Raw genomic sequence first — 27,990 nt, 5'->3', positions numbered from 1 at the left:
ACTGAACTGATGTTCAGCTCCCTTTATGCCCCAGAAAAGATAGTCCACTTATCGGACTGTAAATTCAAATAATATAAAGTTTAATAACCAGTTGGGATTGGAGAGATATCAGGAAAAGAGGGGGCAAGGGAGGTCCCTAAAAATAAGGTTGGAGTCTGTCTCAGCTTTTAGAGCCGAGGCCAGGCTCCACCCTGGCAGAGGGTTTCTCCCACTCCTGTCTTCTGTGCTAGTTTTGTCAATTTCAGAATCTTAGCAGTAGACAGAAAGCAAACAAGAACATTTCGAACCTTCAGAAGTGATTGGGCCTGAATCTTCAGGCTGAACCAAGAAGAGGCACACCACTCCAGACTGAGCTGAACAAGCTCCTCCCTCCTACAACACCAAGAAGGAAGTAAAGCCTGGAAGGAAGTACTAGTCACAAGACCCAAGTGCCACTCCCAGTTTCCCCTTCCCCCACCAACTGTCAGTCTTGTTTCCTTTCCACCATATGCATATACACAAAGACATCCTGATAGAAGCTATTTTCCCTCCATTGGAAGAGGACCAATGGCGTCATGGGGCAATGTCCTGACTTGAGTGTGAAATGGACTTCAGGGAGGCACAGCTGCACAGTTTCCAGCCTCGCTCTTTCTTCCAAAGTCATGGAAGTACACTGGCTGAATGCAAGTCAGGACACCTGGGGATGGCCTGGGGTGCAGTGGGAGAGGGAGTGTTATTGGGGAAGGAGGCACTGTACCCTGTGATGTCTCTGGTGCAAGTAACTGCCAGAGTAAAAACTCAAAGCACTGACCCAGCTGAGCACTTACAACAAACATACAGGATGGGAGATGTTCCTGGGCCCAGATCCCAGAGGCAGGACTTTCCAAGTCTTCCTGACCCCAAGGCCTGTACTCTCTCCACTGCATTACAACTCTCATCAACATGTCTGAATTTAAAGAATTATATCCATAATTGTTTCATAGGCTGCCATGGCCAAAGAACATTCAACATCTCCGGAAGCCCACAGGATACAGAAGAAGATGTATTAACTTTCAACTCAGGTGCTGAGTTCAAATCCTGCCTCTGGTCAGAGAAATCCTAAGAGGAGCCAGACAACAATCTCATAGCAGGAGAATGTGTGGCTGAATGACAATTTTTACCAAGGAAAGTCAAAACGACATCCAGGAGATCAAAGATTCTCTGACAGTGGAAGTAAATAGTGAGGACTTTATGCCACTTCATGTCTTCCTCTCTCTATTTTTCTATCTTTTATATAATAAAGCACATTCTATCTATTCTATTCTACCCATTTCAAGAGCTCTTAAGGATAAATGCCACAGTGTGGAATATGGAGATGCCGATGGAGACATAAAGCCTGGGATTTGCAGTCAGAAGATGTGGGGTCAAATCAGGGCAACTCTACTTACAAGCTGGATGTCTGTGGTCAATTCCCTTAGCCCCCTGGTGCTGTTTCCTCATTTGTAAAAATGAGATCAGAATAAATGAACTCTAAGCAAGTCCATTTGCAGGTCTAATCTCTGGTTCTAGAATGTTTCCCCTCCCCTCTCCATAGCAGAAAGACAGAAAGGGAAAGAAAAGTATAAACTATTATGAGAAATAAGGGAATGCCTAGCTTGGCCTCTCCAAAGGAATACAATTTTTACTTCACAGGCTTGTGTAACTGTATAGATCTTAGTGACTCCTTTATACTCCAGGGCGAAAGATGACTCCTCTCCTGGCCCCCCCAAAATCACAGGAGGATTGCCTCTGGAGACTTGTTACTTAAACTGAGTAACAAAGCTGGATGAGGCTTAGTGATCCAGACTGCAGAGCACAAAACTCTAGAACGCTGCTTTTCTCTCAAGGCAGCTGGGCAGCCAACTAGTTGGGTCGAGTTCTGTTCAATTCTTGAGAGCGTTCAGGATAACCAGATGTTTGAACATGTATTTGTGCTGCTGGTATAACAAACAAATGTAAATGTTAAGCTTATACAACCTCTCTTATTTTTGCTAATAATATGCCACAAAATTAGTCTTAACATGACTTCAACAAGACAGAGGGTAAGTAGAATTCCATCCAAAATATGGGCCCTGCAGTCCAAGTCTGGGAAGCAGCTCATTAGAAAATCCAACATGAAGATTCATCTGCAGGTCTATCAGGCCAAGAGGGTTGCACTTCAACTGTTTCTAGTTCATCATAATTAATCCATATTTATTGTGCTCTTCTTACATGTCACAGCCGACTGTCCCACAGGCAGGTGGCATAAACAGTTACAGGTGGCCCCGTTGAGTGGGGAGCTGCTCCCTCTCCAGATGCAAAGGACTGCCAGCATGTGCTTCAAGCCCCCTGCTCAGGGGCACTGAAAGGCTTCCTGGGATGAAGTTAGTCTTTCAGTTCTCTACACCATTTAGGCACCTAGTCAGATATTAGTTGCTGTCTCTACATATATACCTTGTATGTAGATAGTTAATAATATTATTTATAATGTGTTTTAAATTTTAAAATTGTTAATAGTATTTATAATGAGTTCAAATATGGCTTCAGACACTTAATGCATGACTCATGGCAAGTCACTTAATACTGGTTGCCTCAGTTTCTTCATCTGTAAAATAGGCTGGAGAAGAAAATGGCAAACCACTATAGTATCTTTGCCAAGAAAACTCCAAAAAAGATCATGAAGAGTTAGATACAATTGAAAGCAAACAAAGCAAACAACAATAAAATGAGGAGAGGGGCTATTGCAGGGATCTTGATGGCATAGAAGATTTTGACCACTCTATGAAAGACACTCTAGGTTGGAGGAGAAACTGCATTCAAAGAGAAAAGATATTTGCATACTTTGCTCTAATTAACACAAAGCCCTGGTGGTAATATAACCAATAATTTACTATTTACACACTCTTTCCCTACCACTAGACATAAGATTGTAGGAAGCTACACATAAAGATTGGAATGTTTTGTACACGGAATCTGGAGGTTCCAAACAAAACAGCAGTCAGCATTTACATAGCACTTTAAGATCTGCAAAGTACTTTAAAATACTCTTGAGCCTCACAAACCTGTGAGGTAGTCACTATTATTATTTCTACTTTACAGATGAGGAAATTAAGGCCTAACTAAGGTCAAGTGACTTGGCCAGAATCACATGGTCATTAAGTGTCTGAGATAGAATTTGAGCATCGGTCTTTCCTACTTTCAAGCCCAGTACTATATCCAAGGCACTTCCTAGTTCAGAACCCTTAACCATTCCTGACAACAATCCAGTCTGGAGGCCAAGTCAAATACCAGCTTGGTTATTCTTTGATAATTTCCCTAAATGGAAGCATCATTAATAGCATCATCATAAAAGGTCCAAACAATCTGAATAATACACATGAAAAAGAAAAACAAGTTCTCATAATGAATTTATTTTTTTTTGTTTTCCTTATTAGGGGTTTTCAACATATAGATGATAAAGAAAGATAACTAACTACATGGATCATGGACTTGGAGGAAAAAGGAACCAGAGATGGGGTAGAGATAAAAAGAGAAAAGAAGGGAATGGAGCCAGCTTGCTGCATAATGCATGACTGCCTACTCTGCCAATGGAAATGGCCCATATTTTCACCTAAAGAAGAACTATTATCATTTGGTGAAATTCATTCATTCCCTAGCCAAGAAGATGCTGGCACTTCCTCATTTGCCAACAACAGTCTTCTGTAGCTTTGTTCTACTGCAACGCAAAAGTGTGAGAAACTTTATTTCCCCTTATGTGTCAGTGGACAAATTCATATTTATAATTCATCTGGAACACAAAAAATAACTAGAAAGGTCCCACCTCTACAAAGCTTTAGAAATATGCATTTTCCTAAGGCTCTCAAGTACTTTCAAGCCAAAGTTTTATGGGTGAAATGGTAATAGTAGTAGCTGAGGGGTACAGTGATTAGGGCACTGGACTTAAAATCTGTAAGAACTGAGTTCACATTTGAGGTTGGATTCCTGTATGGCCCCGAGCAAAACCATTTAACCCAATGTCTGCCTCAGTTTCCTCATCTGTAAAAGAGGGATAATAATAGATTCTACCTCCCATTGTCATTGTGTGGATAGAATAAAATAACATTTGTAAAACTCTTTGTAAACCTTAAAGTGTTATACAAATACTAGTTATTATTGTTATTAGTTATTATTAAATGTTGCCTCAGGATTTCTCTAAAATTAAATTCCAGAATAAGCCTGATGGTAGCATAATATATTCTACCAAAAGATTTTTTTTTAAATCCACCATAAACCAACATGAATGTTTACTGGGAATATACAAAAATAGATGAAAACCCCTCATAATCCTACCATAAACCTTGAAACAGTCAAAAAGGACAAAAACAGGACTTTCATGAAAAAATTTAGTCATGCCCAACCCTTCTCCATGAACAAGAACACCATATTGCCAATGCGTTCCACTGTAGTCACGCAATGGCATGAATAATATCAAGTCAACAGAATGGCTCCCCATATGATGAACAGATCTCTTATGGAAGATTTACAGATAGACACAGACAATGATGAGGATGAGGATGATAAAGGGTAATAAGCATGGGTGAGGCTGGGATATGCCCTACTGGATAAGATCCTTTTGCTGCTCTTAGTCATTTCACTCATGTCCGATTCTTTATGATCCTGTTTGGGGTTTCCTTGGCAAAGATACTACAGCGGTTTGCCATTTCCTTCTCCAGCTCATTTTACAAATGAGGAAAGTGAGGCAGAGTTAAATGACTTGCCCAGTGTCACACAGCTAGTAGATGTTTGGAGCCAAATTTGGATTCAGGGCTTCCTGCTGGGCCCAGTGCTCTATCCACTGTGATACCTAGCTGCCCAAATAAGATCATAGATTCACTGAATTATGGACATTCACATAGTTCCATGTTTTGCTTTCAGAAAGCAGTAAAACTTTTTTGGAGGTTCTCTTCCAAATAAGATATACTGTCTAATAGATAAAATTACATAGAAGGTAGCAAAGTATCATGTCTTTGCTCCTGTCTAGCAAAGAAGTACAAACTAACCCACCATACCCACTTCCCTCAAGATTGTCCTATGAGTGAAGATTCCAGTATTCTCTGATCTAATAGGATACTCAATTATAACAACTAAATTTTGCCAGGTGATCTGTTTCAAGAATTAAATTTGTTCAAAGCTTTTGACCTTTGTGCCCTTCTCTTTCGTTTTCCCTTTGAAATAGGGCCTGCTAACACAAATCAGCCCTTAATAAGCTTAATATAAGAGTAAATTTTGCCAAACATTTTATTGATTATTCGGAAAATATGTAAACAGAAGCCTATTTATTGTTGCCTGACAATTCCCATGTATTAGAAGTCACTATTGACTTATGGCCCCAAGAGCTGAACTTACATGATCTTTCATAAATGGAAGTAACTATTTCAATATATTACCTTCTCATGACAAGCACAAGGAAATAGAAAAACAAGTTCAATATTCTAAGTATCTACGCTTGGGGGAGGGGGGTAACCACATTTTTCTCCTGAACATTTGGTAACTTTGGTGTTATAGTAATATAAACATTAATTTCAAAAGACAAATAGAGAAAATATCTTGATCAAGCATATAGCTTTGTTGCTCACTGATTGACTGTATACAAAAATGGTAAAGAAATCATCTGATATGAGTTGTAAGTATAATATGCATCTGACAAAAAAGCACAGTTTGGAATGATCCTTTACATGCCACTTTCTCCACCCTATTAAGATGCTAGTTGTTTCTTTGATTTATCTGATAATAAATTTTTGATGACTGGTAAGTCTCATAAAATTGCTCTAGTGCCGAGTACATTGATTAATAAGTCTGAAGAATCGAAAGTGTCAAGAATTCATGTGTTAAGAGTAAATTATTGCCAAACTTATATTAGCTATTCCATAAAATATAGAATAAAAAAGGTTGATTTGGTAATTTTATCTCACATCCATTTGGTGTTACAATTTATATTCAGGATCATCATTGTCTTCCATTACCTTTTTAAAAAAGAATCAATAAAGTAAATTCATATTTGGGACAAAGTTGGATATAAAACTGAACCAAAAAGGAAAACATGATATATCCAAACCTTGGTCTTCAACTTCTTTAAAAAAAAAGGAAAAAAGAATTCAGATATTTGTTATACAGAAAATTACTTGAGTATTCTGGATAAAGACTGTAGGTTTAAATTAACTTCATGCTTTTTCTTCTTTTATGTTCCTTCTATAACAATTCAAATGAGTGTTATCGTTTTTAATGACATGTTATGACTCCTCCCACCTACCCAGAATTGGCAACTCATTCAAACTTCAATAGATGGTCTTGTAAGTTGTTTTTGTCAAAATAATTAATTAATGGAAGGCAACTTTCTGGTGATAAGCTTTTAGACACTCTATATACTGGTCCTTGATTTATATTTATATAGTTACTTAGAAAACTAGTATTTGATACCTTTAAAGTTGGGTAAGACCTACAACAGTTTACAGTTTATTGGCATTGCTTCAGAGAACCTACAATCATCATAATGCTTCAAAAAGTATCAGTGTAAGAACATTGGGGCAGACCTTTTATGGACTAGTCCTCAGTTTGCTCATAGTTTTAATATGTGTATATATGTGCAGTATATATGTTTGTATGTATATGTGTGCATGTGTCTATTTTAGCATATACACATGAGTATCCATATACAAATACACACTATACCTACACGTATGTACATTTACACATTTATGCACACAACCACATTTATACACTATATATATGACTTTTTTAATGCTTTAAGATACATTGCATATGCTATACTGCTAATGCTATAAGATATATGCAAATAGGAAAAGCATCCAAGTTGTAATTAAACAGGCCTCGATTTCAAACCAATCAGATTACTCCTCTGTTTATAACTCTAGCCCTAATCTTGCCCACACCTTCTTCACCAGATATCCAGTAAATATGGTAGGACCAGGGGGACAAGGCTTTGAGATCACCGCCCCCCACCCTACCACATAAATTCACATTTAGTTTGAAATAGAAATCACTCTGCCCCACTTATAAACCTTGAATCACAGCACACTAAAAGAAGATAATGCAAACAGGATTCTAAGCAGGAGAAACTACATTTAAAATATCAGCTCTTTAGGGTCCCCTGATCACTGAAACAATTCAGTTATATTAGTCAAAAACATAAAGGTTCCTGGTCATGATCCTTTTGGTGTCACATCTTTCCTCTAACATATATCCTTTGGGAAAGGACCAGAGACATATATTTGTATTTATTTTTCATTTGCATTTCAACAAAACTAGTCAACCTATTAATTAGCCATACATAATAACTGTTGAGTCTGAGAGTATATGGAATGTTTCACAAGCCCAGATCCCTGCCTCTCCAATGCAGGGAAAGAGGTGCATTTTTTCCATCTGTTCTTCAGGGATCTATAGTTTTTGGCTCTGGTTTTCTTTTCACTTATACTGTACCAGCCATTGAATATATTATTTTCCTTGTTCTCCTTTCTTTTCTTTAAACCAGTTCATATAAGTCTTCTCATGCATCTCAGAATTCTTCAAATATATCATTTGTTACAGAATAATAATATTCCATTACATCATATGCCATATTTTATTCTGTTCTTCCCCAACTGCTGGGCACTTATTCTGTTTTCAATTCTTTGCTCTCACAAAAAGTGTTAGCCATCAATATTTTGATGTATACAGGACTTTTCTTCTGTTTTCGATGCCCTAGTGCAGGGGTCCCCAAACTTTTTACACAAGGGGCCAGTTCACTGTCCTTCAGACCGTTGGAGGGCCGAACTATTAGAAAAAAACTATGAACAAATGCATTGGGATTCTGTCACACCTTGCATAGGCCCATCACCGCCACCACTATACTGGGCAGCAGTATACACAGTGTGGAATCCCCTTCCCCAGATCGCCGCTCACCATGCTGACGTCTTCCATTGTGCGGCCACACAAAGGATTATGTCACTGTAAGTAGTACTGTATTTGAATGATGCCATGCTTTGCAGCACTGCCACATGCAGTGTTCCTCTCACTGACCACCAATGAAAGTGGTGCCCCTTCCAGAAGTGCGGTAGGGGCTGGATAAATGGCCTTAGGGAGCCTCATGTGGCCCAGGGACCTACGTTTGGGGACCCCTGCCATAGCGCTCAAAGTTGGAATTTTGAGCCAAAGAATATAGATATTTTAGTCACTTCATTAACATAATTTCAAGTTGGTTGGCAGAAAGTATGGTCCAATTCATAGTGCCATCAAACTTCTATTATTATGATAAAATCAAAGTAGCTAAAACATAGGCTTTCTTTTTCTATTTCCTAATTATATCCCTATATATTTCATTGCATACTATAAATCCACACATTAAGTCTTTGATTGAGAGTGAGAGTATAAAAGGGCCCTGGATCATCCATGGAGAATTTAGAAGTCATGGATGAGAAACATACAAGACAAGTTAGCATGAGATGGATTACAGGCCATATCACTAAAGGAGTACTGACATGGATATGAAGCTGCCAAAATAACAAAAGTGACAAAGTAAACATACAGTTCAAAGATGGCAAAGACACATAATATCAAGGAGACTTGTCTTCCCCCTTTTTCCAACCACTACATAATTTTAATTAATTTTTGTTCATTCATTTTCTAATATGCTACTAAATGAGTTTAATAGAGTCTTTTTGCTTTGGGAAAAATAAGACAAAACAACAAGGTGGGGGAGGGAAGGAGTGTGCCACGGTGACTGTGACATGCAGGGAGATGAGGTTACAAGAGGCCCTAGTCTGGAGGCCAACTGGCCAAGGAGTTATATCAGTTTGAGTAAATGTGGTGAGGGACATAAAGAGAAGATTGGCCACCAAATAATTGTGTTGTTTTTTTTTCCCCATCACACCAACACACAAAGATGATCTAGAGGTATTAGGAGATGATATATTTCATGAATCTTTGAAGTACTAAAATATGCATTGTCATTGACCATGGATGTTTTTACAAGTGGCATTTGACAAAATTTAACATATTCAGAAAGGGCAAATTAGAGGGCACAGTGGATAGAGCACTGGACTCGGAGTCAGGAAGAAAGACCTAGGTTCAAATCCCTGTGTCAGATGTGCTTACTAGATGTGTGACAGTCATTAAAAAAATTTTTGACTCAGTTTACTCCTCCGTAAAATGGGGATAATAATAGCACCTATCTTTTCAGGGTTGTTATGACAACAAAATGAGTTTACATTTGTAAAACTCTTTGCAAACATCATAGCACTTTGTAAATGCTAGCTATTATTATTGTTGTTGTTGTTAAAATTCAGATGAAACTAACTACAGTGGCATTAGCATTTTAAATCCTAAATTATTCTTTCTGAATGATGAATAAGCCAACAGATGCAAATAACTGAAAAATGTACATTTATGCATTTTACCTGATAAAATGTTGATTAAGAAAAGCTTTCATAATATTAGACATCCTAATCCAAGCTACCCTACATGACAAAAGAACACAAAACTGTTAAAAATTACAAGAAAGTCTCCAACAATGCCTGACTGAAATAAGAGACTATGGCTCAATAAAAAGCCAGCATGTAATAAAACAAGATATTACTGTGTAGAGAATAGAAATTGCAGACAGTTTTGTTTGATTATAAAAGCGCCACTTTTTAATTTATCTCTCAAATAAAAACAGCAAATGCAGGCAATAACTCATCCTGCTTAGCTGTAAAGTGGAGCGTCAAAGAATTGGACTTTAAGATTACAGGGAGTTAATAAAGGTCATCAATATTTAGGGTTGACCAATTTAACTTCACTGCAGTTCGATAGTCAATAGTTCAATATGCCATCCAATGAATATCAGTCAAAAATGGACACCATGTGTTTTCCTCATCACAGACTCCAAATGTCTGAAATGGAAAAGACCTCTGAAACCCATCGAGTTACCTTAGAGAAAGCTGAGGTTCAAAAAAATGACTGCCTCTTGAGGTTGCATAATACTCTACCACCAAGAAGACAAAATAAGCATCTTGCCCTGCGTTTCCTTGTTAGGACTCAGACTTGCTTCTTCATTTCCTCACTTCTTAGAAAATTGAGGCCATCTGACATGACCCCTCTCTCCTCTTCTAAGCCAATAAACAATAAACATTTATTAAGCTCCTCTGTGTGCCAGGCACTGTGCTAAGTGCTAGAGATACAAAGAAGAAAAGACAGGTTCATATCAAAACTTGAAATCCTCCCCTCTATCCTTTCCCTCGGTCTCTGACAGGGAAGTAGCCAAAGCCAACCATTCTATCTGTGTTCACAACTCCATCCCCTCTAGCAGAAAGTACCCTTGACTAGTTTCCATCTCTTCCTATCTATGAGTTCTTTCTTAAATCCTTCAAACTTGCCCAAGTCCCTCCATACTTAAAAAAAAAAAAGAAAAAGAAAAAGAAAGGTCTCCAGTAAGGCATCCTAACTTTATTTGTTTATCCTTAAATCTCTTTTCCGTTTCTAGGCCAAAATACTAGCAAAATCTGTCTATACTGCCTGATTCCACTTAAGAGCTTCTCATTCACTTCTTAATCCTTTCCACTCTAACTTCTAGACCACCTGGATACTCTTTCTGTTCCTAACCCAGTTGTCAACTGGTTCTCCTCCTGTCTAATCATTTCTTTTCAGTCTGTTTTACTGATTCATCATCTGGATCACTGAGCCCTAACCTCAGTGCTCCCCTAGGCTCTGTCTTTTGCCCCATCCTCTTGACTCTACACACTGTCTCAGTGACCTTATCTGCTCCTCTGGATTTAATTATGATCTCTTTGTAGCTCTTTTTAGATCTATATCTCTCTAGCTCAAATCTCTGCCCTGAACTTCAATGGTATCACTGATTCTCTATTGGAGATTTCTAACTGGAATTCCCAAGGACTCAGAAATTCAATACAGTATATATCCAAAACAGAACTTATCTCCCACTCACCAAATTCACACCTCTTCTAAAATTCCTAATTTCTTTCAAAGGGACAATCTCTTCCCCCCCCCCCCAGTCTTTCACATTTGTCCTATTGGTATTACTTTCTATTCATTCTCTGTCACCTCACAAGCCCTATTAGTTGACAATGCTGCCAGTTTTAAATCTATAGCTTCTCTCCCATCTGACCCCAATCTCTACTCATACAATCTCAGTGGATCTGGACTTTTTTTCCTGGCAGACAATAGCACAAAAGAAAGAAGAAAATGACCCATCTTTACAAAAATACTTATAACAACTCTTTTTTTTTGCAGAAGCACCCAAAAGATAAATTTAAAGACTATATAACTATTGAGGGATGTCTAAACAAGTTATCATATATAAATAAAATTATTGGCTATAAGAAATTTTAAAATGAATATTTTCAGAGGAAAATAGGAAGACCTTCATGAACTAATGCAGGGTGAACCTAATTAGGAGAAAAATTTATACAATGACAAGATAATAAGGAAAAACAACTTTAATAGATTAGAACTCTGATCAGTGCAATGGCAAATGACAGTTCTGTAAGATTAAGGATTAAGCACACCACCCACCTCCTCCAAGAAAGGTGAAGGATTTAAAATGTAGAATGAGGCATTCTTGATTTGCTTAACTGTACAAAATCCTTAAAATAGTGCTCTCTTCAGCAACAAAGATACTAAAATCTTTAAAATTAAATTAGATTCTTAAAATTAAAATTTTAAATTAAATCCTTAAAATTAAATTCTTTTTCTTCTGTTTTTGTTGTTCAATTTGGGGGAGGAGAAATAAATGTTTGTTAATTAGAAAAAATTATAAAATATAATAGATGACATTTATAATACTACCTACAATGTGCTAGGCACTGCACTAAACACTTTATGAATATTATCTCATTTTATCCCTGGGAAGTAGGTACTATTATTATTTCCATTTACAATAAGGAAACTGAGACAAATAGAGATTAAGTGACCAGGGTCACACAGCTGTTAGTAATCTGAGGCTGGATTTAAACTCAGGTGTTCCTGACTCCAAGCTCAGCACTCCATCCACTGAACATCAACTATCCTCATGAGTTTGATTCACACTTGTAGTTACTCTGTATGTTTCCTTGACACCTTGGAGAAATTCATATCTTGAGACTCCTGGAGACTCCTTCCCCCTAGACCACTCCTTCAGAAAGGATTCCAGACCTGCTTCACCTCATCAGTACTTGAAGGGAAGGGAAGGGGAGGAGGAGATGAAAAGGAAAGGAAAGAGGAAAAGAAAGGGAGAAAGGAGGTAAAGAAGGTGGGTGGGGGGATGTTGGCAACAGAAAGGGTGCTTCTTCCTTGTGGTGGCATGGTAGAACAACAGAGAATAGAAGACCCACAAAGAGAGAAGCCCAACTATCCTCACCAAACCTGAGGATTGTAATGGGGAAATTTAAGGCTTCTGGGAGAAGGTTATAATATAGTAATGGTTACAAATGTGGCTACTTTTAAAATTCACAGGATGAGGAAATTATCATCTCCAGGGTCTTTTGTAAATAAGACCTTCAAAGTCAGAGCCTTCCCTCACCAACCAAGATAGTGATACCCACCTGAGTTAAGGCTGCCTGCAAATTGGCCTAGGAATATTTTCCATACAGCATTCGAATAATCAGAACTTGAGATCACAATGTCTTGACCTTGGGTATCTCCCACAATTCCTTCTCTCCTCCCCCTATCACAAATTGCATTTAGCCTAGATAACAGAATTCCTAATTATAGCTTTGCTCCTTTACTCCTTGTTAGTTTCCACAGCAAGGAAAGGGAGATCTCTAAGTTAGTTCCCAATGTTATCCAGTTATTTATAATTTTTTTAAATAGTTAAACCAATTCCTAGTTGCAACAGTTGGTGTTAACCACTGGCTCATATTTATTCAGTGTGATAAATATTCTTCAGCTCCTGAATCAGTTGTATGCTTGAAGCTCATTAATTACTTACAATTTAGAAAAATAGGAATGCTATCTAGTTTTGTCCTTTAAAATGAGCACCAGAGAAGGGGTGATGATACTGTCAATACTACCCAAAATAAGATGTATTTGATGATTTTCCCTTTTCTCCCTTGGCATGGCATCTTTGCAGTATTAGTGAAATGCTATCCATTTGCATATAAATGGGCCTAAAGATGTCAAAAGTTTGAATCATATTTTGTCTTATGGAGAAAAATGTGATAATATATTTATTAACTTAAAAACATAACCAAAATATACAGAGGTAGGGTTTCTAAATGGCCGATAAATTATCATGTTTAAAACGCACTGTGCTTTGAAAAAAAAATCAAAGCAAAATTCAAGTCAAACACTTTTAAGGAGTAGGAAAAAGGAAAAAAAAAAGATTCCCCTATTCCCATGTCCATTATAAAGAAAAACTGAGCCTCTGTGGCTTGGTTGATTAGAGATATTTTCAGGTAAATCACTAAAAAGGAAAAATCTATGTTGCTCTGCATATTCTCTCTTCATCATAGAACTGTATGTCACTGCTGGGAAGATGAAGGTCATTTTAACCCTCTGCAAATGCTCATAATATACAATCTGGGCAGAGATATCTCCAGACATTATTATTAGCAACAAGCATCTCTACTGCAATGGGAGGGATGAAAGAGGTTTACCTAACTATTTCTTATACATAGTTACTTCTCTCAATGGGCTTCCTATTTACTCAGAAAAGATTTAGAAAGATTATCTAGGCCAATGGCTCTGGGCAGCTATGTGGTGCAGCAGAGAGTGTGAGGCCCAGAGTCTGGAAGATTCATATTCCAGAGTTCTAATCTGGTCTCAAACAACTGCCACACAAGTCACTCTGACTTAAGGTAAATCATTTAATCCTGTTTGTCTCAGTTTCCTCATTTGTAAAGTAAGCTAGAGAAAGAAATGACAAACCACTCCATTATCTCTGCCAAGAAACCCCCAAATGGGATCACAAAGAGACAAACACAACTAAAAAATGTCTAAATCACAGACCAATGACTCAGTAAATCCTATTAGCAGGTTGCTAAATAAAACCTATTTAAGTCCATTATACTCAATTATAGTTATGGGAGGGATGAGGCTTTTATCCACAGCAATTCATGAAGACCATCTACTAAGTTTAGAAGGAGTGAAATCTTCATCAATGGAGGGCAGAACCATCTCAAGAACATCACTGATCCTTGAAGTATTGAACATAGTATCATCTATGGCTACACACATGTTGGAAAAAGGAAGAAAATATCTCTTAGTTCTTAATCCTTCCAGCCAAGCCACTGAAGAATATAAGGACATCAAGATGTTCATTATCCAACATTCAGGATGTCAATCCTTGGTGTATTTCTAGTGGATATACTCACTGAGACCCAATTTTAACATTTCACTTTATCCGAGTGAAACAATAAAGTTTTATATCATTAATGATGTTACGGCAATCTTCATTTCAATGTGTTTATGAATAATAATAAAAATCACCCAAATTTATTTAATAGTTTAAAGATGACAAAAACACCTTAATGACAACAGCCCACTGAGGTGGGCAGTACAAGTATTATTAGCCCAATTTACAGATGGGGAAATTGAGATTGAGGGAGTTTAAGTAATTTGTCCATAACTGAAGAACTAGAATTTAAGCCCAGGCTTTCTGACTCTGAAATCTTTTTTCCTCTATACCTTTCTGGCAGACTTCCTGGTTGAAAGCCAAGTAGAAGCAGGCAGCAGAGGAACACCTTACAAAGAAAGGAGACATTGTGTAAGTGGGGCTGAATAAGGGCGAAATGCTTTTGGAGTCCTGCTACCACTGGAAATGAAACTTGAGATTGCAATGCTTAGCAAATTACATCCTTCATGAGGATGCCTGCTTTCCAAATGCCTCTTTCAACCAATACATTCCCAGCCTAACATTTGTCAAACCTCTTCTTTTGTTAAGAGTTAACTTGTCAGCTTTTAAAATGGCTTGTGCTCTTCCATCCACCTTCCTTGATGGAAATGTGAAAAGTGTGAGTTACTCCCTTTCACAAAGAATCTTGTCAAAGATCTTGGCTCCAACTTGACTGCCCCATTGGGAAAATCTAGCCTCTAGAAACTTAACAAATGGTGACGATTCTATCATAATTCTGCTGCACAGAAATAAAGAGGTCAAACAAGGAGACAACAATCATTAAAGCAAGAGTATAAAGGTGATTGTGTAGCTCCACAACAGTGTAAAAATGTTAAAGCAGCCAGCACTCGCCTTGGCAATTGGGACAAGCCCACTCTTTTAATACTAACAGAAAGAATGCCATTGGGTGGTGACTTAAAATGGACAAAGCAATGACAGCAGCACAATCTTGGCTTTTGCTGGAGCGCAAGAAATAGATTGCCAGAGAATGACTGCCACATGAGGATTAATGAAGAGGACATGATTAATGCCAAAAATGTACTCCAAAGAAGCACCCGCTGAAGAAACCATACTTTCAAATCCCTTTGGCTAAACCTACCCATATCCTTCTTGGCTTGGTCACATTTGTTAGCATCTCCATCAAGGCAAAGCAGCTGCTGGTATGGCCATTCCTCCTAAGGTGTTTTAATTCACTGTTTTGTTTTAAACATTCATGCCTCTCCGTGGAGTATATTATATCTACTAAATCATACAATCCATCACCTCTCTCTGTCACTATTCCAGACACAGAAGATCCTCAGAGGATGTGCTTACAACAGAAAGGTCACTTTGAAAGTTGACTACAGACATGAATGAAAATAAAACATTTTGTTAAGTCCTTTGGTAGTGGAAGCTGCCCTTATACGTTAACTGGGTGGAAAAATAATTTCTGGCTGTATTTCAGGTGCCAGTGCAAGGTCATATGGAACGGTGAAAGTCTTGATCGGGGACCTTCAATCTGATACAGAATTGCTACTCATTTATATGATCTTTTTTGAAATATTTGGTATAAAAAGAACTAAAAGTAGACCTGGCTTTGAATCCTAGCTCTGACACTATCTGGTGATCAAAGGCAAAATGGCTTAGTACCTCAGTCTCAGTTTCTTTACTTGTAAAACAGTGATGAAAATACTTGTACTACATAAACAAGGTAGTTGAAAGTAAAGTACAGGTATCCCTTCCATACTGCAACTTTCCCCAAAATGGTTTCAATATATAGGAACACAAAATTAAATTGGAATTTGAGGGGAATTTTGCAGAAGCTGCAGATAACACACAAAGGCCAGCAGGTAACACAGAAAAAATTTAGAAACTCAGAAACATATAAAATATATGTATAGTACTGTAAAAATCCCATAAAAGAAATAGAAGAATTCAGACTTCTTTTCTGGCATAACAGGAGGGCTCAAACATTTTATAATTTTCCAGATTGATTGCAAGGGTGACATACTCCTAACACCATGATGTGGAAGGGCTACCTGTCCTCGGCAAATCTTCTAGCTCCTATAAAGTAAGAGACGTTTTGCTATTATTATTATTATTATTATTACTACAACAAGTCACAGTTTAAAACTACATCAGTTTTGAAACTTCAAGGATGAAGACATGGAGATTTTAGAGGCAAGAGTAAAGAAGAAATTAGAATGTGATTTTTCAATAGTTCACAGATGCTATGTGGGCTACGAAGTTTTCTTTTTTTCATGGGGTGTGGAGGTTTGAATTAAATGAGTAAATTTGTGAGTCTTTTGGCCACTGAAAATATAAAACTAAATTTGCCAAATATCAATTAATAAAGTATAATAAGTCAAAACTGTGAAACTAAATGAACTTTTTTCTTTTTCTTTGCTATTAGCAAATGCTAATTCTTCAAAAGACTATGGCAAACCATTCCAGTATCTCTGCCAAGAAAACCCCAAATGGGGTCACAAAAGAGTCAGAAACTGAAATGAGTGATAACAACAAATTTACAAAGAAGCATATGAGTTTTCTTTTTCTGTTTTATTGATGGATTCTATGATTTTTTGTGACACCATCATGTCTCAATAACTGCTACCATACACATATACATACATATGCACACGCACACACACACAAATAATCCTCCCTTGTCATAAAGAAAAACAGTTGAGAAAAAACAAACAGAAACATGGTACATATTGAAGAGCAGATACAGAATTCTTTAATCTTCATCTTCCCACCTCTGTACAAAGAGGAAGGAGGTGGGCTGTTAATTCTCCAAGAAAAATTCATGTTTTTCCAATGATGTTCATTCATCCAACAACTGTGGGCCAATCTTCAGAACCTGACAACTACAAGACTTCTTGAACCTTGCAATCATTGTTGGCATGGATGATATTTCTGTTTCTGAGAGATACAATCTGAAAAAATACTATATCAGATATATTCTCCAATTAAATGGAAAGAGCACTGGATTTGGAATCTGAAGGCTGGACTTCAAATCTAACACTACTACATACTAGCTATAGTGACTTGGGCAGCCACTTGTTCATTCTGGGTCTCCATTTCCTTCTCTGAAGGGAGTTTTCAGTCATCCTCTTGGGCTCTGGTCTGATCTTATCAACTGCTGGCTTACTGGTTATTCAAATTCAAAATTGATATCCCAGAGACATCTCAGTATTCATTCTCTCTGTCTCTACTTACCTTTGGTCTCAGAATCAATACTAACTATTAGTTCCAAGGCAGAAGGGTGGTAAGGGCTAGGCAACTGGGTTAGGTGACTTGTTCAGGGTCACGAAGGCAGGAAGTAGCTGAGGCCAAATTTGAACCCAGAGCCTCCCATCTCCAGACCTGATACATAATCCTTTCATCTACCTAGCTGTTCCTGAGACACCTCAAATTTAGCAAAACACAAGTCATTATATTTCTTCCTAACTTCTCCCTATTCTGAGCTTCCCTGTTACTATCAAAGGTAACACCAACCCTTCTACTTAGTCAAGTACACAATTTCCAATGCTATCCTCAATGTTTCTTGCTTATTCTATATATACAATCAATTGCAAAAGCTTGTTTTTACTTTCACATCTCTAACATATTGCGGCCACTTCCCTAGTTCAAGTCCTCAGTACCCCTCCCCTGGATGGTTTATAACACTTCTTCCTCCTAATTAATAACAGCCACTTTCTTCCTCTCCCTCCCACACATCTCCAATTAAAAAAAAAAAGAAAACCATTGTAACAAAAATACAATTTTGTTGTTCAACAGTTTTTTAATTGTGTCCTACTCTTTTTGAACTCGTTTGAAGTTTTCTTGGCAGAGATACAGTAGATACAGATAGAGTAGTGGTTTGCCATTTCCTTTTCCAGCTCAGTGCAGAGTTGAACTTGGTTCTTCCCGATTCCAAACCCAGTACACTATCCACTGTCACTGTCACCAGATATCCTAATACTGCAATCTCTTTCTCCCTCTTTCTCTCCCTCCTTCCCTCTACTACCACCCCTGTCTCTGTCTCTTTCTCTCTTGAAATTAACTATTAATTCCAAGGCTTTCTATCTACTGAGTCACCTAGCTTTCCTGTTACTATTAACTCTCAAACAAGATACTTTTACTAAATGAGAAGGCAAAATGAAAATTATAACATGACCTTTATTATTTGAAGGCAGAAATGAGAAAAATCCAAATATAAGTGTACTCAAATCTTTGTGACATTCTTCCATCAAAGTAGACAGTGTTCATGATGGAACAGTGGATACAGCCTGTTAAAACCCTATTTGGAAGTTCTTGAATAGGTACCGCATGTGCCTGGGACAGCTAACAACTCTGAACTGCAGGCCAGGATATCAGTGGTTTCCTTAGGGAGTGGTCTGCACCCTACAACCCCTGCTGGGCTCTGGCTAGTTCCTTCTTGCTCTCAGGTTAGTAAAGCAACACTAAATTCTTTGTTTCAAATAGAACATAGTTTTTCTGATCATTTCAATAAATAAAACATTCATGTAAGAAAGGACCATTACTTAACATAAATGTGTCACCTATTAGAATATAAACCCCTTGAGGGCAAGGCCTATTTTTGCCTTTTTTAACCCTTTCCTGCTTATTAAGTTCAGAGAATGCCTACCATAATTAGAACACTTAAAAATGTTTTTTGATTGAGTGACCCATAAACTCTGTTTAATAGAAAATATTGTTACTTTAGTGAAAAATTCTATGTTTTGCCATGTCTTCCTCAGAACATTTACACTTAAAACCTTTGTGATCATTTTTTAACACTAGCATAGAAGGAAAAAAAATTTTAACTCAAACAAGGATTTTACATGATCATTCACTAGATTTATAGAACATCTTCTTGCAGCAAGATCAGGGAACTGGGATAACATTTTTCACTGATACAAAGTAAGCAAAGTGTCGGGATCTATTGAATGGATTTAAAGTCAGTATTTGCTGAAATGAGTTTGTGGTATTAAGGAGTTTAGCTTTATAGTCTGTCAAAAATGAAATGACCTCTCCACCCCACTTTAGTGATTTTAAAATGCATTAAGAGGAAAAAGAAGATGAACACAACTACAAAACACTCGCCACACAACTAAAACTAGACTTGAACAATTGGAAAAACATTAACTGCTCATGGATAGGACGAGCCAATATAATAAAAATGACCATCCTACCCAAACTTATTTATCTATTTAGTGCCATACCCATTGAACTACCAAAATACCTCTTCACTGATTTAGAAAAAACCATAACAAAGTTCATTTGGAAGAACAAAAGATCAAGGATATCCAGGGAAATAATGAAAAAAAACACATATGATGGGGGCCTTGCAGTCCCAGACCTCAAACTATATTACAAAGCAGCAGTCATCAAAACAATTTGGTACTGGCTAAGAAACAGAAAGGAAGATCAGTGGAATAGACTGGGGGAAAACGACCTCAGCAAGACAGTATACGATAAACCCAAAGATCCCAGCTTTTGGGACAAAAATCCACTATTCGATAAAAACTGCTGGGAAAATTGGAAGACAGTGTGGGAGAGACTAGGAATAGATCAACACCTCACACCCTACACCAAGATAAATTCAAAATGGGTGAGTGACTTAAACATAAAGAAGGAAACCATAAGTAAATTGGGTAAACACAGAATAGTATACATGTCAGACCTTTGGGAGGGGAAAGGCTTTAAAACCAAGCAAGATATAGAAAGAATCACAAAATGTAAAATAAATAATTTTGACTACATCAAACTAAGAAGCTTTTGTACAAACAAAACCAATATAACTAAAATCAGAAGGGAAACAACAAATTGGGAAAAAATCTTCATAGAAACCTCTGACAAAGGTTTAATTACTCATATTTATAATGAGCTAAATCAATTGTACAAAAAATCAAGCCATTCTCCAATTGATAAATGGGCAAGGGAAATGGATAGGCAGTTCTCAGATAAAGAAATCAAAACTATTAACAAGCACATGAAGAAGTGTTCTACATCTCTTATAATCAGAGAGATGCAAATCAAAACAACTCTGAGGTATCACCTCACACCTAGCAGATTGGCTAACATAACAGCAAAGGAAAGTAATGAATGCTGGAGGGGATGTGGCAAAGTAGGGACATTAATTCATTGCTGGTGGAGTTGTGAACTGATCCAACCATTCTGGAGGGCAATTTGGAACTATGCCCAAAGGGCGACAAAAGAATATCTACCCTTTGACCCAGCCATAGCACTGCTGGGTCTGTACCCCAAAGAGATAATGGACACAAAGACTTGTACAAAAATATTCATAGCTGCGCTCTTTGTGGTGGCCCAAAACTGGAAAACGAAGGGATGCCCATCAATTGGGGAATGGCTGAACAAACTGTGGTATATGTTGGTGATGGAATACTATTGTGCTCAAAGGAATAATAAAGTGGAGAAGTTCCATGGAGACTGGAACAACCTCCAGGAAGTGATGCAGAGCGAGAGGAGCAGAACCAGGAGAACATTGTACACAGAGACTAATACACTGTGGTATAATCGAACGTAATGGACTTCTACATTAGGGGCGGTGTAATGTCCCTGAACAACTTTCAGGGATCCAGGAGAAAAAAAAACACCATTCATAAGCAAAGGATAAACTATGGGAGTGGAAACACCGAGAAAAAGCAACTGCCTGAATACAGAGGTTGAGGGGACATGACAGAGGATAGACTTTAAATGAACACTCTAATGCAAATACTATCAACAAAGCAATGGGTTCAAATCAAGAAAACATCTAATGCCCAGTGGACTTACGCGTCGGCTATGGGGGGTGGGGGGGAGGAAAAGAAAATGATCTATGTCTTTAACGAATAATGCTTGGAAATGATCAAATAAAATATATTTAAAAAAAAAAAAAGAGGAAAAAGAAGAGCAAAGATAGTCCTTTGGATTAGAGATTTAAGAGTTCAGAAGAACAATAGAGTTCAACTCCCCCAAACGCTATATTTCAAAGATAAGGAAACTGAGTCCAAAAAGGTAGTTTATCCAAGTACACACAACTAGCACGTAGCAGTCAGGATTTGAATTCAGTTCCTCTAGCATCAAATGTATCACACACACACACACACCCCCACCAGCTCTACTTCCAAAGATAATTTAATTAATCAGTCAGTAAATAGGGATTAGGTACTAGGCACTTTCCCAGGCTCTAAGTAACAAATACCAAAGTGAAACAATCCTTGCCCTCCAGAAGTTTACATTCTATTAAGCACTGTCAAGTGTCTCATAACACTGTAGGAGCTTATTAGTAGAGGAAAAGAACACAAATAAGGGAGTAGTGCCCAGGGAATGGAGTACTGTTCCTGGCAGTCACAGGAATTACCAGTGCACAGTAGGCAATAGATGGACCTGTCCTTTCTACTAATAGTAATATCTGGTATGGTTATTGTTCCCAAAATATAAGTAATTCATGGAAAGGAGGAAGGGGGTGGGGAAGGATATGATTACCCACAGATGGGGAGCTGCCAAGATTCGCGTGCTGGGTAGACCCTGGTGTTCTGGGAAGGGTGGTTTGAGGCTTGTTAGACATGAGTTGGGCTGGTTTTACTCATTCACACATCAATCAGCATAATCTCAGATTAGGATGTAAAGTAGAATGGATAGGAGATGGGGTGTTCAGTGGGTAGGGATGTAGAGCTGCCTTCACAGAAGATAGCAAGATTCCAAACTGAGTAGGACCTGGCACTCTGGTATGGGTTGATCGAAGACTGGGGAGAGGAACATGTGAAATAGACAGATGCTATTTTTTATAGTTGCAGTTTACAGGGGATATTTTCTTCTCCTAAACTGAATGGTGGTGTACCTTAGAAAAATAACCTAAGTAACTGCTCCTAGAAAAATAATTCAGGATAGGCTGGCAAGGATAGTATTAAAATGAAATGACTAGTCAGCCAATCCTGAAGTGGCAATTAAAACTGAATCAACACTCATTGGAGGCTTGACATTACAGATAGATCATAAAGATCTTGCTATCTCTCAGAAGAAAGAGTAGACATGGTCAAAAAGATACAGGCCTCATTGTCAATGGCCAGAGTGAATGAAACAAGATCCATTTTGATCAAGCACTTAAAAGAAATGCCTTCTGGTTTCTCTCTTGTTCTTCTCCCATGCCATTTCAGATTCTTGGAGATTATGTTCAGTCAAGCATATGGGATAGGAAAGAGGCAATTCCAACTGGCAGTTTTAAGTCTTCTTTCTGAAGCGAGAGACATTAAGGGAGAGACTTTAGATACAGGTTAGGTCCTCAGAACTATTGGGAGAGGCCTCTTTGAGGGCTAAAACCCTCCAGAATCAAGATCTTTAAACTCCACACTAAGGCTTTGTTAGACTGAATCCCCTTGTACCTGGGGGTGTTCAACAGACACTAAGCCAGAAGGAGAACACTAAGCACTGTCCAGTCCTTGCTCCACTGACTAGAGGAGCCAGAGCTACTAATCCTTTGCCTTGCCCAATTCTTCTGTGGCTTCACTATATTGCAAATATTCAATACAAATGAACCAAAAATAAATACTTGGGGTATCCCAACAAGTTTCAAAGGTAAATCAAATAAAAAGAATACATTTCCAAGTACTGAGTTGATTAAAGTTACTTTTTATAACCTTAAGTCTGATCTGTATATACTTTTACAAAGAAAGTAGAAAATTTCTATAGCTAGAAAGATTTTGTGCTCTGGGAACAAGTGAAAAGTATTTTCTTTGTTTTTGTTTCTTTCTTCTTTTTTTCTTTGTTTCTTTCTTCCTCTTCCTTCCTCCTTTCTCATTCATCCTTCCCTCTTTTCCTTCCTTTCCCCCATCCCTTTTTTATTGAGGGAGAAATCCATTTAGAGGGAGAGAAAAGAAAAGGAAATACTAACAAAAGAGATCCTCAGGGCAGCTGGATGGCTTAGGAGATAAAAAACTAGGCTTAGAGATGTAAATTCCTGGGTTCAAATCTGGCCTCAGATACTTCCCAGCTATAGGCCCCTGGACAAGTCACTTAAGCCTCATTCCCCAGCCCATATCACTCTTCTGTCTTAGAACCAATATTCAGTATTGATTCTAAGACAGATGAGGATTAAAAAAAAAAAAAAGAGATATCCTGGAGCACCAGTCTGAGGGTGATTGACAGTGAAACTACAATGTATACTGGACAAATGATACCTTCTTATGTTAATTAATTACTCTTGTTAATTAGGGAGTAAGCTCTATTGTATCCATTCTGCTAAAGAAGTATAAGTGTTATCAATGCATTTTAAATCAGGTACTCCTGCTAAAAATAAAAAGCACTTATCACCCCACCAAAGTTAGGCCTCCATTTTTTGACAATAAAAACAAAAACTTAAAAAAAAAATTGGGGGTTACAATCATCACATCTAAACCTTTCATTCTGAATAAAAAGAAACAACATAGCCATGTTAGTCAACAAAGTCAAACAACTAAAATGTAGCCTTGGGATTCGAAATCAAGCCCTTGGAATCCAGATCCAGGCTTCTATTTCTTGTACCATGCTACTTCCCCAAGCAATTTAAATAACAGGACAAGATAATGATGGTTAGCATGTAAATGGTGTTTTAAGGTTCTCAAAGTGCTTTATGAGTATTATCTCAGTTTATCCTCACAATAATTTGGGGAGGTAAGTGTTATTATTACTCCCTCTTTACAGATGAGGAAATTTAGGACTAGTATTTTTAAATGGTGATTAATGACAAATGGAGAGACAATAAAGAAAAGTAATTTGCCCCTTTGAGACTAGAGTCACAAACAGTCCTTTCATTTCTAAAGATAGACAAAAGTGGTCTAGCTTGCCTTCACAATGACTGAAGTCTGACAGTTTAGCAATCAAAGAAATTAAGGGATCTATAATGATTCCAAATATTCTATCCTTCTGATGACTCAATAAATTACAACCTATGCATTTCTTACATACTTCTAGGACCAAGCATTATAAATATCATTAGTATCTACTTTTATGTGATTTTTTTAAAGCCACTTAAAAATTGAAAAGAGATATATTTTGAAGTTGGGATGTGCTATCATTTGGCAATTTCAGCCTAATAACTATTTAGTTTTAATGTCATTGCTCAGCACAGCTCACCCTCTGTGATCCTGTCAGATCTAAGCAAGGCTAGGCTATACTAAGATGGAGATATGTGACCAAAGAATACCAGGCAGCTATGGAAAAGGGGTTAACTATTTAAGAGGAGCCACCTTCTCCTGTCAATCAGAATGATCTCCTGCCCAGGCACGGAGAAGGAAGTTTTGTGTGCAGGATGCTGTCATGATTCTATGAAGAGGTCTGGAAAGATACTGTCTTTAATGATCACAACTTGAAAGAAATACTGTGGAAATGAAAATCTCAACAACTGGTCAAATTCAAAGGCAAGCCTGTGTTTCATTATCAACCCTTTATGTCTTAGGAGTTTAAATTGGTTCTGCCTACACGTTTTTCATGTCTCTTTCTTATTTAAAGGTTTGCAGCCAGAGTCAACTATATTTGAACTTCAAAGACCATTTAAGATGTCTGATAAAATAACATTACTAAGATTGGATCAGTCAAAAAAACATTGATCTCAAAGTTAAGACTTGAGTTCTAGTTGTTTTGTCATTAACAAGCTGTGCTAAATGGATTTGCACAAGTGAATTCACTTCTTGGGCACCATTTTCTGATTTGCAAAATGAGAGGGTTATAATACATGATGGCCAACATCCCTTGTGGCTATGCCATGAGATAAATATATAAGCTGGTCTTTGTAAGAGGAATATTTTTTAAATGAAATGGAATGTAGAATTATTACCCAGCAGACAGAGTTCTCAAAACTATGGGTACAAAATAAATCTATTTTTTGATAATGTTTTCCACAATTTTACCTCATCCCGCAGAGGATGATTTAACATGATTTAAAAAAGATGTTGAAATGACACAGGATTCAACCATTCTTGCCCTCTCATTTCCAAACTATGAAGTGCTAGGTCCAAATCAAACGAAACCAAAAGATGAACAGAAATCCTTTCTCCACCATGCTTGATGGATGTGTGGTTATTCAGGCTCTGTCCACTTCCAGTGAGATGGGAAGCCACTACCACCAAATGCCAGACATTTCATTTTTAAACACCTCTAACTGTTAAGAACTTCTTCCTAATGTCAAAGATAAATTTTCTTCTCACCCTCCTAAGTTTTCCCAGTAGGGTTGAGCAGTACAAGTCTCTCTATAACAGCCCTTCCAAATTCTTAAACTCAGCTATCATGCCTCTCCAAAGACTTCTCTTCTCTAGGTTAAACATTCACCCTTCCATTAATCATCAATAAGGACCTACATCAAGGCTCATGGCTATTTTCAATGCCCTCCTCTGGATTTTCTCCAACTTAAAGACACCCTTCTTAAACTGATGTCCAAAACTAAACAGTACCCCAGACATGGTATGACCAGCCAGGAACACAGTGAGATTACTACTTTCTTCTTCCTAGGTCCCAATCGTCCTTACAAAATTATATTAGCCTTTACAATACTGTTGATTCACTGAGTTTGTGATCTACTAAAACCTCCACATTGTTCCAGATAAACTGTTATCTACCCATACATCCTTGATATATATATATATACAGCTAACCAAGCAATTATTGCTATTACTCTTCAAATACTTTTCCTTAAATGGGAAGGAAGTCTACATGCGAAAAACATTCTATCTTTCTCTACCTGCCTATATTACCACCATACTTAAATGGTAGTTCAAAATTACCCATTCTTCAAAGACCAACCCATAGATCCATAGAAAGATAAGTTTGTAAAGAACTAAGAAAATATAATTTCTCAAATTATCATTATCATTCTACTATTATTCTTATTCCTCTTTTTTTTTTTGGCTGTTCCCCTCTTTAGACTCATATGTTAATATCATATTCCTCAAAAGCAGGAATATGATTATTCAGTATTTACCATAAAATTTTGTTTTAGAGTGCCTCAAGAAGTTAAAGAGATCAATTTCATTGACAAGCATTTAAGGTTCCTTTTGACCAAGGAAAAATATTTGTTCTATTTTTAATATAACTGCTGAATTCACAGATATAGCACAAATTCAAAACTCATCTACATTTAACATTTTGGAAGCTAGTCAAGAAAACAAGTTCATTTCTAAACATAATTTTGAAATAATTTCATATTATTTAGATTTTTATGAACCATTTTAATAGGATACTTCCTTTAAGTACTTCTAAGATCATCATTTTGGTGGTATAGCTAATTTTTCCACTAACAGATGACAATTTCTTTATGCTTCAGGAAACGTGTTTCTTTAGTTATTCAGGTTTTTTTTAAAGTGTGTATGTACACACAGGGGTGTATGGGGTGTTCACAGAGGGGTAGTATCTCTGGTATGGAGGGCTTGTCGTGCCCTCTTAGGGCAGCTCTCCAGCCTCTGACCCTCACCTGACTCCCAGTAGTTGCTAACATGTGGCAGCGGCCACACCCAGGGCAACAGCTTCAACAGGCCGGCTAAACCTTGTGAGGGTAGCCATCAGGTCCTAGACCCCTGGTGAACCAGGGCTTTTTTGCTCACCCAGCATGTGAAGTCTGCTTTGGCCAAACAGACGGAAGAAACCAATAAGAAGGTTCAACAGCTGAGAGGGCGACGCAGCAAAGCACTGTGGAGTGTTCAGGGCGTGTTGGAGCACAAAAGACAACACGGCCATCCAATGCAGCTGAGGAAGTCTCCAGATGTAACGACTTTTCGTGCCACTGGACCCAGGCTTCCAACGCCAAGAGTGGGACTATCTCTGTGCATCAACTTTTCCACTTAAATCTCTTTCACGCACAAGTGTCTTTGTGCACACTCATCTATCATAGATGAAAACGCACAAAGACAATCGTCATCCTCGGTTACGGAGAGACTACTACTATGTACACACATGAGCATGTGTGTGTATGAATTATATGTCCTCAAAGCCAAACCTGCTCTTGAAAATCAAATACTAGGCCATCTACTCAAGGTCCTTCTAGCTTGGAAAAAGTCTCAATTACTTGTGATCTAATGGCATAGCCTTTAAGAACATAATGTCTCCTCTGCATTACAAAGAAGTGCCAGAAGAAAACTTTAGTGGGAGTTTAACTGATAGGACCTAGCAATCACCACTCACCTCTTATGTAATAATAATGCATTATATTTGGAAAGGCATGGCAAATTGCAACTTCTATAAACAGGCAAATACCTTAGGAGATAGTATAAGTTACTTACTACTTGTATGTTTCAGAACGGATGTATTCAAAGACATGAGACACTCCAAGCTGGAACTGGTCAGCAATTGGCGTAACCCAGGGATTATTTTCTGCTTTGAAGACCTGCTTCTGACCTGTTAAATCCAAGTTTCCTGAAAGGATTGAAATGAAAATAGCATTGAATTAATCTTGTCTGGAGTGTACCATCCAGATACCCTAATGCCATCCAGAGAAACATCAGTGCCAAATCAGTGTTTTCATTTATTTATGCATTTAATTGTTTTTCTTATCAGAATATGCAGATTTCCTATATGCAAATCTCTTTTCCTTTGGCATCCAGAAAATAAAATCATCTCTACACTAAGCAGAGATCACAAGTTATTTAGTGCTAGTATACAAATCATTTCCCTCCAAACACACTAAGTGAACTTAAGTTCTCCTTGTAAATGCTTAATTAATTCATGCTAACTATCTCTTT

The 27,990-nt window shown here is 37.6% G+C and overlaps 1 protein-coding gene across 1 annotated transcript in view; it reads right to left on the bottom strand.

Moving 5' to 3' along the window:
* Positions 1–27,990, bottom strand: part of RSU1 (Ras suppressor protein 1) — a 235,859-nt gene that overhangs the window by 87,873 nt on the left and 119,996 nt on the right. The window contains exon 8 of the mRNA XM_001368241.4: positions 27,532–27,664. Coding sequence (XP_001368278.1) covers positions 27,532–27,664 — 133 coding nt within the window. The remainder of the gene's footprint in view (positions 1–27,531; positions 27,665–27,990) is intronic.

This window comes from Monodelphis domestica, chromosome 5, assembly GCF_027887165.1.
Source record: "Monodelphis domestica isolate mMonDom1 chromosome 5, mMonDom1.pri, whole genome shotgun sequence".
Lineage (NCBI taxonomy): Eukaryota > Metazoa > Chordata > Mammalia > Didelphimorphia > Didelphidae > Monodelphis > Monodelphis domestica.
Note: the sequence above shows the minus strand (reverse complement) of the source record. Positions and strands in the feature narration are given on the sequence as shown.